The sequence below is a fragment of the Sus scrofa genome, chromosome 14, assembly GCF_054392235.1.
Source record: "Sus scrofa isolate SSC_HxYL_T2T_F1_AM1 chromosome 14, Sscrofa_HxYL_maternal_Yorkshire_Landrace_v2.0, whole genome shotgun sequence".
Classification (NCBI taxonomy): domain Eukaryota; kingdom Metazoa; phylum Chordata; class Mammalia; order Artiodactyla; family Suidae; genus Sus; species Sus scrofa.
This window is the reverse complement of record NC_139396.1, coordinates 23,207,246-23,219,395: the sequence shown is the minus strand read 5'-3', so window position 1 is coordinate 23,219,395 and position 12,150 is coordinate 23,207,246. Positions and strand designations below refer to the sequence as shown.

The 12,150-nt window shown below is 49.6% G+C and overlaps 1 protein-coding gene across 1 annotated transcript in view; it reads left to right on the top strand.

Annotated features, from left to right (window-relative positions):
* Positions 1–3,844: 3,844 nt before the first annotated feature.
* Positions 3,845–12,150, top strand: part of ROR2 (receptor tyrosine kinase like orphan receptor 2) — a 231,774-nt gene continuing 223,468 nt past the window's right edge. The window contains exons 1-2 of the mRNA XM_084995940.1: positions 3,845–4,006; positions 4,075–4,498. Coding sequence (XP_084852066.1) covers positions 3,845–4,006; positions 4,075–4,498 — 586 coding nt within the window. The remainder of the gene's footprint in view (positions 4,007–4,074; positions 4,499–12,150) is intronic.

Below are 12,150 nucleotides of genomic sequence, written 5' to 3'. Positions count from 1 at the left end.
ACAAAGTTGCCATCAAGTTTCATAGGCTGGGGGTCCTGGCTGACAGTGGTTGAGCTGTTTGTGTGGACTCCGCCTGCAGTGAGGAATTGGAGCCATGTTGTTTGTAAGTTTTGTTATCTTGTTTTGTACTTGATTTTGCATTGCTTGCTGATGGCAGAGAAGGGTACAAGGATTTTTTTCAGCTGAGGATTTTTCTCAACTGAAAAAAAAAGTGAACAAGTGACAACTCCACTGTGGTAATTTGCAAGTGCTCTCCACCGAAATGCAGTGAGCAGAAGGCTGTGAACTGTAGATACTGACTTTCTACACTAGGGCAGTAAAGTCTGGTGTGCTCAAATACTCCAGATTCTTGCTGATTCTTTGGTTGGATCTAGAATTTTTTTTTTTTTTTAGGGATGCACCCAGGGCATATGGAAGTTCCCAGGCTAAGGGTCCAATCTGAGCTATAGCTGCTGGCCACAGCAACCCCAGTTCTAAGCCTCGTCTCTGACCTACACCACAGCTCATGGCAATGCTAGATCCTTAACCACTGAGTGGTGCAGGGGATCAAAACCACACCCTCATGTGTACTAGTCAGGTTCATTTCTGTTGAGCCACAATGGGGACTCCAGATCTAATATTTACTGAGGTTCAAGAAGCACTACTCAAAAAGAAAAAAAAGTGATAAATTAAATTTCATCAAAATGAAAAATTGCTGCTTATGAAAAGACATTGTAAAAAACATTAAAAGACCAGCCAGAGGCTAGGAGAAAATACGTATTTCCAAATCTTATTAAAAATTTTATTTATTTATTTTTCTTTTTAAGGGTGCATCTGCAGCATGTGGAAGTTCTCAGGCTAGGGGTGGAATTGGAGCTGCAGCCACAGCAACACCGGATCCAAGCCGAATGGGTGACCTGCATCACAGCTGCAGCAACTCAGGATCCTTAATCCACTGAGGGAGGCCAGGGATTGAACCCTCATCCTCAGGGACATTGTGTTGGGTTACCTGCTGAGCCACAATAGGAACTCCTGTATCTCCAAATCTTTATCTACCTGAAATGAGGTTATATCTGGAACATATAAAGAATACTTAAGGAGTTTTTGCTGTGGTACAGTGGGTTAAGGATCAAACTGTAGTGGCTCAGGTTGCTGCAGAAGCTTGGGTTTGATCCCTAGCCTAGTGCAGTAGGTTTTGCATCTGGCGTTGCTGCCGCTGTGGTGTAGGTCACAGCTGCGGCTTGGATTCAGTTCCTAGCTGGGGAATGTCCACATGCTATGGGTGTGGCCAAAACAACAACAACAACAACACTTAAAACTCAAAAATAAGAAGTGAAAAGGTGACAAAAGATTTAAATAGACATTTCACAAAAGCAGGTATACAAATGGCCAATCAGCTGCTCTTCAGATATTCTAGGACCCCTGGATCCTAAAGCCTTTACACTGGCCCATTTCTGTAGCTGGAATGCTTTTCCCCAGATATCTGCATGGCTCCCTGATCAAGGGGTGCCTGGTTTCCTCCTGTTACTCTTGCTGGCTCACACCCCAATCATTGCCTCTTCCTCTTGCCCACTGCCTGTCCTGGGGACAGCATGGCTGTGCTCAGTGTATGTGATATGGTGATCAGCCTCCTGGTATACACGTCTCCATATAGTTTCTTCCTACAATGAGGGGTCTGGCCTGTGAAACCAACCAGATACTTTGGAAATGACTGCACACGACTTCCAAGGCTGAGTTGTAAAAGACACAGCAGCTGCTGCCCGGCTCTCATTCTGGGGGATGTCAGGTGCCATGTTGTAAGGATGCTCAAGGAGCCCTGCAGAGGAAGGTCTGTGTGAGGAGCAACAGAGGCCTTTTGCCCACCTCCTGCGCTAACCTGTCAGGCATGTGAGCAAGCCGTCTTGGGAAGACCTTCCTGCCCCAGTGACGCCTTTGGATGATGCAGCCCTGACTGACATCAACTGCAGCCTCATTGCAGACCCTGAGCCCAGCCTAGCTAAACCTCTCCTGAATTCCTGACCCACAGAAACGACGTGAAATAATAAACGTTTACTCTTTTAAGCTGTTGGGTTTGGGGGTGACTTGCTAAGCAGGAATCAAAAGCTAATACAAGTGGGAAGGAATAAGTAGGTCCAATCTGGCTTGGCTGCTAACTACTAAGAAAATGCATATCCTGACTCCTTCCACTGATAGCTGTAAACTTACTGCATCACCCCTCAGTTCTGAACCTGTAAAAAAGGGGAGAAAGAAGGGCATGGGGGTGGGGGGTGGGGAGTAGGCCAGAGTTATAAGTGATGAAAAGGAAGAAAAATGCTGAAAAGATAATTAAAAAAAAAAAAAGAGCTTTAAGAAATCATGAGTGATGTAACCACATATCTTTTCCCACCCCACAACCATCAGCAAAGAAATATATTGCTGTTTAAACTCTCCCGTCAGGTTTGTGGGGAACCCAGTCATGTGAAAACGGCACTCCGATGAGGGGGCTGAAGCATGATTCCTCCAAAGTACACACCAAGAATAAGTGTCAGAGCTGCTCACCCAATGGTTCTGGAAGCACAACCTCAAGCACAAGCAGTGGAAAGCAAAAAGGGGCCCACAGAAAGGACAAAGCTTGGGTGATTAACTGCTTTTTGAGGGGCAAGGCTCATAGGACCTTTAGGGCCGCCCCGTCTTGTTTTTCACCAGATCCAGAATGGAAGCGTCTGGAACTAGTGCTTCCAGACCAACTCTGAAAGGCTTATTTACTCTTAAAGGGCCCCCAGGGGAAGAAAAGGGAGGAAAACCCCAGAGATAAACACCTGGCAGTCTGCACACGACACCGGGAAGAGCCCCCTCGCCTCCCAGCCCCTTTCAGACCAGCACAAGCACAAGCGGCGGCCGGAGGAGCAGCTGTGCGCGGGGTCGCCGCAGTTGGATAATGATTTTACCATCTTCTCCCACTCGCCCCTGGATCCCTGGCTGCCCCTGGCCAGCCACAGTCCCAGTCCCCAGTCTGCTTTAGGAATGAGCACTGTGTGAGACGTTCCCTAAGCAGATTCGGGGCGGAGACAGAGGCCTAAATAATTCGAACGGGGTAGTGGGCGGGGCCGGCTCAGCCACGTTGCCAGCAGACCACAGCGAGAGGGCTTTTATTTCCTGCCTTGTGGGAGGCGGTGGAGGGGGCAGTTCCAGGGGGGGCAACCTCAGGGGTCTCTGGGCCTAGCACCCAAGGCCGGGACTCTCCCGAATTCATCCTAACTAGCAGGAAATGGTACTTGAGCAAAAAAGCCAAACTGCTTGATAATCACTTAAAAGATAAATCTCCCAAAACAAACAACTCAGACCCCCGAGGTTCTGACTCCTTTCTTCAAGAGAGCAAAAACAAAGAAAATTCCTAAGTTACAAACAGAAGGGTCAGGCCTTCCAATTCTAGACCTTTGCATGTGTTAAAGCAAAACCAAGAATAAGCAAGAAAATATGCTATTTGAATTGCGTTCAAGATGTCTTTTACAAGTGAAGCAAATTACTTCTGCATGTTCTGGGGCTCTGCAGAGTTCTGCCTTTAATGGGTAAAATTACACAATTTGCTTTTAACAGTAAACCCAAAGCCGCGGTGGCTTCAGATAGCATCGCACTCCCGAGGGCTCCTTCCACGCAGCTCTACTCTCAGCAGTTTCTAAGCATTTTGGAAGGTCGCAGTTGTCCCCACTGGGTGTAGCAGGGCGAAGAGGGGCCCGGGAGGGCGCCGGCAAGGACGTGACCTGTTACTTTCCTTGCATGTTTTGGTTCTCTTCCTCCCGCGTCGCTGGTTTTGGGGGACTAGATCTTTCTCTGATCTGCTCGGTGGTGGCCGGCGGGGCGCAGAGTCATTCTGAGTTACAGATTTATGACCAGGCCCCCGGAGGTCCCGGCTCCTAAGGGTGGGTGTCAACTGTCCCGGGCGTCTCTGCGGCAAGGGCAGGCCCCACAAAGTCCGGCTGGACGCTCCCAAGGTTCCACCTCTGCGGCCAAGCGTGTGGAGGTGCAAGCCCGAGAGTGGGCCGGAGAGGCACCTCCCGAGACTAGCGGCTGCCCACCGTCCCAGCTCCTGCTTCCCGCGCGCCCCTCCCGTCGCAGGCATATCCCTCCGGCAGGGGGCGCTGGCGCCGGACTTGCTCTGCCCATCGGGGCGGGCGAGCCTGGGACCCTGCCTCCCTGCTCGCCAGCGGTCCGCCCCTCGCGCTCGTCCCGGAGGCCGGAGCCGAGCGGCGCATCCGGGCGGGGAGAGGAGGAGGACCACGAGTTCCTCGAAAGGGATCAACTCACGAAGCGCCCGGGAGGAAGGGCAGCGGAGGCGCGGCCGAAAGGGGTGGTGGCGCCCGGACCCCGCGCCGCGCCGGTCCCCGCGCCCCGGCCCCCACGGCCCGCGGCATGGCCGGGGGCTCACCGTTGCGGTTGCTGTGCGTCCTGGCCGTCTGGGCGGCCGCCGCGCTCCTACTCTGCGTGTCGGGGACCTCAGGTAGGACCCGCTGGTCCGCGCCCGCCCTACAGCACGTCTTCCGTGAGTGAGACGGGGGTTCGGGGCTCACGCGTCCGTCCCTTCCTTCGCGACCCTGCTCCGGCCGCCTCGCCGGCGCCGGTGCTCCCGAGCGAGGGGTGCCTGGAGGGGCCCCTCAGCGCCCGCCTGGGTTCCGTTCCCCAGCCGGCGCCCCGCTGCCCGGGGCTGCTTTCAATAAGGCGCGCTCTGGGGATGGCTAAGTGTTTCCAGAGGCCGGGCGGGCGGCGCCGGCGCCCGCGAGGAGCCCCTTGCCGGGGGTTTCCGAGGGTCGTGAGTGTGAATGCGGTCCAGCCCCGGGTCTGCAGAAGTGTCCGAAGTTCTCAGGACCTTGCATCCGCCTTGCTCGCCAAGGTTACCTTCCGGGGCTCCCGGACAGCGGCACCCCGGTATACGCGAGATTCCCCCCACCAGCGCGGGCGCCGGGTGGGACCAGGCTAAGGGAAGTGCACCTCCCGATCCCCGCCACTTGGTTGAAAGGGGATTTGGCTTCCCTTTTGTTGGTCCTTCACCCCCCTCCCCCACCGCCGGGAGGTGGCGTTTTCTGTGCCTGGGATGGGGGTCCCCCCGGCGGCTTTTCAGCTACTGGAGGACCTAGTCTCCTTCAGGCGGGCTGGAAGGGCGGACCCGGCTCCCGGGTGGCGTTTTTCTCGAGGGTCGCGGGCATTTGGGCTGCGTGAACCCTGGGGCGCACAGGAGCTGCCGCCTGATTAGAGGGGACCACGCCATCCTGATCTTGGGGGGAACCCCCGGCCGGCACCCGCTGCGGGATTCGCGCTCACTGCCTCTGCTGGGGAGGGCGGCTGCGCCTCCAGGTCTGGAGGTTGAGGTGGTTCGCCTCAAGTCCCAGAAATGTGAGAGACGCTCCTGACACCTAAGTGGGTCTCAGCGTCGCCCGTTCTGTGCTTTGCGCCCCACTGCCCGCATTTCTGGAGGCAGGTGAGAATTAGGCGACAGGCACAAGAAGAGCGCCAAGCTTTTCTCCTGTTCTGCTGCCATTTGCGCGCTCCAAGGACCGGGCCCTTTCCTGGGGGGCGTTTAGGTTTAAGCAAGAGCTGATTACGTCAGACATCCCTGATCACTTGATTTGGGAAGGGGGTTTGCGTTTATGTCGCTGTTCCTTAAAGCATAAACCGCTCAGGGTGCACGGTGCGAAGTCAGTTAACTGGATCTTCTAAGTCAGTCTGTGGGGTTCTAACCACATCCCTGCGGTTTTCTGCAACTGCCCCCGCCCCGCTAGAAACCTTCCCCGCTTTCGAGTCAGGGGATGCAGTTGCTTCCCTGTGGGAAAGGGAAGAGGGGGGGCTTAACGCTGGGACTCTACTGGCGACTGCGCAGCGTTTGCGTAGTGGCCACGCGGGGGTTAATTGCCAGGCAAAATCTACCTCGCAAATCTGTGGCCGGGGGCGGTTTTTAGTTGCGTTTGCCAAGGAGGAGTTGGAGGTGGGTGATCTGAGAAAGGATGATGGGTCTGTTGCTTAAATCAAGGTTGTAACAAGAACTGGAAAGTTGCTCATTTGGGGCGGAGTAGTTTAAACGTTGCCGTCGTTTCCAGTCGAGTTTAAGACATCTCTGAGGAACAAAGCAAACCAGTGTTATTTTCGTTAATTTCTGAACCCTGTGTGGAGGTCATTTTCTTTTTCCAGGAAAAGAATAATCTCCATAGAAGAGAGAGTAGGGAAGCTGTGTATAATTCTCCTCCTTCTGGAATGCTAGGTTAGCTGAAAATTCAAAGAACATAATCATATTCGAAATATGAATACAATTTTATGATTAGAGGAGATTTGGGTGTTTGGCATCTTTTCTGCTGTGAAGAGGAATCCTTGTAATTTGAGTGTATTTTATACACAAAACATAAGTTACTATGTTGAAAAGCTTATTCCTAGAGGATTTATATACGTTCTACATTTTTATAGACGGCTCTGTTCTCTAAAGAGACAAAAGCTTGATTTGAGACTGTATGCCTTGCCTGGGTAGGATGGGCTGGGAGTTTTGGGGTCCTCCCTCCCCGGCTTTTGACAGTGCCATGTTTACTTCTGGCTCAGATCCCTGGAGTGATGGTGGTAATAAATAATGATAGAGATCCATTTGGAAGTAAGTAAACGAAAACATCTTGAATAAGAAGACTTTGTGGAAAAAGAAAAGGTTTTATATACTATATAGGAAGGCAACATGTTTTTCTTATTATGGCTCTGTACCAAGCAAAGAAGAAGCACACATTTGAAAATTCTCAGTGTGTAATAGTGAGAGAGAGTTTAACCCTCTCGGCTACTTGATAAAAAAAATGCCATCTTGAGACAAGGAACACCACTGACCCAATGTGACATTCAGTGTGAGCTGCTGTACTAAAGCGTTTATAAAAACAGTGATGGGTGACCAAGGGGGGCTCTACTTTGTGAGGCTGAAGTCTTAATTAGCGAAGCAAGTCATAGTTAGAGAACTGACAAGAAACTGCTTAATATTTTGCATGCCAAAAAAGCAACACGGGCTTAAAAATGTGCATTTACCAGGAGTGGTTTTTGGTGAGGGTAGCCTGCAGATTTAGGAGGCAATGTGAAATAACATTCTTATTTTTATCATTAAACCCTTTTTCTATTGTTTGGCCCAGGTTCCATGGAAATTGGTGCTTGCATGTCGCTCTGTGGTGGTGTGATTTGCAGTAAAGTACTTGTTCTCCATGAATGTTGTGTCTCTTTAGCCTCGGTTTAACCTCCAGGACATTTAAACCTGGCAGAGTTTGGATTTATCTCCTATTCTCCGAAATCTTTTTTTGAGATCAATGGGAGAGAAATGCAGGGGGAGTAGGGGAACAGCCTGTCTGACAGGTAGGGAAGATTAATCCCCTAAAGTGGGATTTCTAAAGCAAGGTTTCAGCTGCAGAAGTGGCAGTCTTTTAAAATGCATTCCAGGGGAGGCCAGAATGTGGGAAGTTATCATTATCATTGAAATGGGAACTAGATGTGAAAGGCTTGGCCTCCCTAATCTGCAGAACCTTGGCTACTCTGCTTAAGTATAGGAAATTTGTGTACTCTAACTCTTCTCCCAGGGAGGGCTGTAATTATATAATTCCAATTTGTAGTCAGGGAAAAGAAAGTGGGCTACTATTGTCTCCACGCAAGGTTTAGAACCATCTTCTAAGATGTTCAGTGATGTCAGGGGCCTTTTGGTGTTTACCTGGTCCATTCCCTGGGAACCTGGAGGGGGACCAGCAGCATCCTGGGGTTCCCACCTGGAGAAGGGCTGGGCTGTGAAGCTTTGGGTTTATCCTGCTGTGCCCCCACGGGGAGCTCCTTATGGGCTGTGATCTGGCTCTGTTCCTGGTAAAGAAAATCCTCATGAAGATATTTCCTTCTTGGGGGACCCTGTGGTGACGGCCAGGTGCACTCCATGAATACCATGCATGGATGGTGTCAAAGCAGAGTAACCCGGGGGCTTTGCTTTGCAGAGGAAGTGCTACTGGTTAAGCCTGGATTTTACATGGCCAATAGCAATTTTGTTTAAGGACGGTTGGGGTAAAAGGACTGGTTTTGCAAACATTGCTTCTCAGTGACTTTTTGGGTTCTTTGGTTTTGTGTTGTTGGGACTGCATCACTGTAACAGACTGTTAGGAGTTTAGTGGGCAGTGTGGATTTATTGAGTTTTGAAGTAAAAATCTAAGCAACAAGAGTAGCTCTGGCCCACATTAATTATGGCTGCTTCTGGCTAGGGTTTGTACCAGCCTCCTTCTCCTAGCATGTATTTATTTGGTTTTGCCGAGGAGCCTTGCCAAGTTGGAAAGTTGGAAATAAGGGCGGAACAGCTCTGCTTGCATGTGCAGTTGTTATAAAATATGTCTGGGGTGTGATCTGTTTAAAATCATATTAACAGAGTGGCCACGGAATTGTTGAACAACATTGGGAAGGCTTTTCAAAACGAAGGAATTGTTTTGGTGTGGGTTTGTATATACCATTTTGGGGACTTCTGTTTTTGTTTTTGTTTTTTAAAATTCTATCTCTGAAATAACAACAACGACAACAAAATCAAAAAAACCAAAGGGCAGGAAATAATTACAGAAAAATTTAGGCTAATTAGACCGAGTGGCTGGTCCTCTAGAAAGTCTTAAGTTCCAGGGGGATGTGGTGTGTGTGTCTTTAATTGTCATTGGAATGAGCTTCAGTAAGCACGCTGTCACTTTGGAGATGTTATCTGGGGAGAATGTGGCTGCTTCTTCAAATCCTCTGTGAGTGGGGGAGGGTTTCCCCCAAGTCCCAAATGCTCCCAGCCTAATGGTTTCCACACCCCAGTGTCCTCCTGGGGGGCTAGTTAATCCAACATGCAGTCAAAAGGCAGAAATCCTCATTGTAGCCTTCTGTTGTGGGTTACAGTATCCGCTAGACTCATGCATCTATAGGTTAAAATTAATTAAGCTGAAATGCAATGAAAGATGGAATTCCTCCATGGCACTAGCTGCATCGCAGTGGCTGCTTGTGGCAGGTGGTTCGAATGGCCCACGTACATAGAGGACATTGCCACCATTGCAGGAAGTTCTGTTGGCCATCACTTATGCTCTTTGTCCAGAGTCTGTGTGCTTATCACTTTTCTTTCAGAAATGTCTTGTGGAGTCCAGAGCAAGGAGGGGCTTCATCTTGTTTGCTCAGAGTTTTGTTTGTTGACTGTGGGAAATTTGAAGACAAAAACGAACTAGATTGCTCTAATCTGTGGAAACAAAGGGCCCTGCCTCCAAAGGGGCTTAGCAGATGCGTGTTGACCAAGGCAACAAAACTAGCGTGCGCCATACAGCGCTGATTTTGGGGAAATGTCAGTTTTTAAGAATTTGCATGTCAGGGGCTAGACAAGATTCTATGAACACGTGTGTGCCTGACTGACTTTGGGAGGGGCGACCCCATGGCTGCAGTGCCCTTAACAAAGCACATGAAATGGTGCAAGTGATGGCTGTTTACTCAAATTAAGCTGAGTCTGACGTAATGCGAGAGCTTCAAGTGGTGAAAGGAAACAAATGCCACCGGAAGAAGGTTTAAAGTGTGGATTCAAAGAATTCCCTGCACCAGAAAGGCTGAGGAGACTTGCCAGCTGCACTATGCCAGGCACGTTGGGGGGAGGGGTGTGGGCAAAAGCAGTTTCCCAGGTGGAGAAAGAGATCGCAGAAGGGGACGAAGAGGGAGTGGGGAGATGACATTTAAGGACATGCTCATGGACGAATTCACAGGGAAGTCTGAACCGAGTCTTAAGTGCATCAGCTAAGAATTTCCAAAGACTTCCTGGAGAGAGCAGAAGATCTGGGATAACGCTTGAGAGCGGCCAACCCTCGCGAGATCTTCTCATTTACCCCGGTAACAGCCACGTGGGATGCAGTGGAATGTGTTTGCAGACAGCAGAGGACTGAGAGAGAGGCTGACCTGGGAAGAGGTAGTAGGAACCAAAAGCAGCCAGAGCAGCATCCTCAGAGTAGCGGAAAAACGTGTGATGTCAAGAGCGTGAGGATCTTAGCTCCCAGGCAAATTCAGGATGGGATGTGATAAGCAGGGCAAAGGATAGTGAGCTGCAGCCTTGTTTTAGGAGATAATTTGGCAGCAGCGGGGCGGCGGCGGGGGAGTGCTGGGGGTTGGGGATGCTGGGGGTGGGGAGTGGGGCAGTTAGAGGGTGGCGTTTGCACCCAAGAAAGGAGGTACATGAAGAATCGAGGGACTTGGTTTTGAATTTGTTGGGGGGATTCCCAGAGGAGGTCCTGGTTGATGAGCATCCTGGGAAGATGCTAAGTCAGAAGGCAAAGCCCACTCACTCCTTAGGGAACTGGAGGAGGGATGGCACACAACATTTTGAGTCCTGGCGGACAACCGGCATGGGGAAGGAGAGTGAGTAGGATTTGGGGGAGGATGTGAGGAACTGAATGAGATGTTAGAGTCCATCTAGAAAGTGAGCAACCCACACGCGGATGGTAAGAGGGGTGTAGGAAAGGAGCCACAGGTTGAAAACGCTTTCAGGTGCAGCCTCTGGGTCACTTCCGATTGAGTGTCTGCCTCTGAAGCCCTAGTGTAGGATGTTATTTAATGTCTTCAACTCTTATAGAATATTTGGAAATAACATTTGGAAATTGGGAATTTTTTTTTTTGGTCTTTTTGGGGCGGCACCTGCAGCATATGGAGGTTCCCAGGCTAGGGGTCTCATCGGAGCTGTAGCTCCCGGCCTACCGCACAGCCACAGCAATGCCAGATCCAAGCCGTGTCTGCGACCTACACCACAGCTCATGGCGATGCCAGGTCCTTAACCTACTGAGAGAGGCCAGGGATTGAACCCACGTCCTCATGGATGCTAGTCGGGTTTGTTAACCACTGAGCCATGACAGGAACTCCAAGGAATTTGGGTATTTTCTAACACAGGGAAATAACCCCCCAGATCACCATGTCATACAGTCTTTGTATAACGTGGGGTGTGTTTCGAGAGCAGCTTAAAATAGTGAAAAGGTAAGGACCACAGTAAGTCTGTAGGAGGAGATGGTGACGGGGGAGCTCTGTCTTAAGTGAACAGGAGACCAGAAGGGAGGGCAGGAGTGGAGGGATTGGCTGGTTGTGCATCTGCTTATTTTGCCGAAAGAAACACAGGAAGGAGAAACTAGAAAGTGACATTGGCTACCTCAGTTTTCTTTTTTTTTTTTTTCTTTTTTTTTTTTTTTGGTTAAAGTAACACATGCAGGAGTTCCCGCTGTGGTGCAGCAGTATCTGTGGTGTCTCTGGAGCACTGGGTCGAAGGTTCAGTGCCCTGCCCCTACACAGTGGCTTAAGGATCTGGTCTTGCCGAAGCTGTGGACTAGGTCACAACTAAGACTCGGATCTGATCCCTGGCCTGGGAACTCCATATGCCACAGGGTGGCCAAAAAAGGACAAGGAAAAAAAATGAATGGCCTTGGCATCATTGTCATTTGTTGCATATGTAGAGTTTATTTCTGGGCTGTCTGTTCCATTGGTTTATGTGTCTGTCCTTATGCCAGTGTTTTGATTTCCACAGCTTTTTAGTATGTTTTGAAATCAAGGAATATGAGTGCTCCAACATTGTTTTCTTTTTTAAGATTGTTTTGTCTGGAGTTCCTGTCGTGGCTCAGCGGTTAGTGAACCCGACTGACATCCATGAAGATGTGGGTTCGATCCCTGGCCTTGCTCAGTGGGTTAAGGATCTAGTGTTGCCATGAGCTGTGGTGTAGGCCAGTGGCTTCAGCTCTGATTTGACCCCTAGCCTGGAAACCTCCATGTGCTAAGGGTGCAGCCCTAAAAAAACAGAAAAAAGTATATATATTGTTTTGGCTATTTGGGATCCTTTGGCATTCCATAAGAATTTAAGGATGGATTTTTCTCTTTTTACAAAAAATGTCACTGGAACCTTGATAAAGTTTGCACTGAGTCTGCACATTGCTTTGGATAGTAGGGGCCTCTTAATAGGTCTTCTAGTCCACAAACACAGGCCATGTTTCCATTTATTTAGATGTTCTTTAATTTCTCTCAACAATGTTTTGTAGTTTTCAGTGTACAAGTCTTTCATCCACTTAATTCAGCTTATTCCCAGTATTTTATTCTTTTTGATGCTTTTGTGAATGGAATTGTTTTATCAATTTCCGTTTTTGGATTGGTTTTTGTTAGGGTATAGACGTGATTGATTTTGCTTTTTGA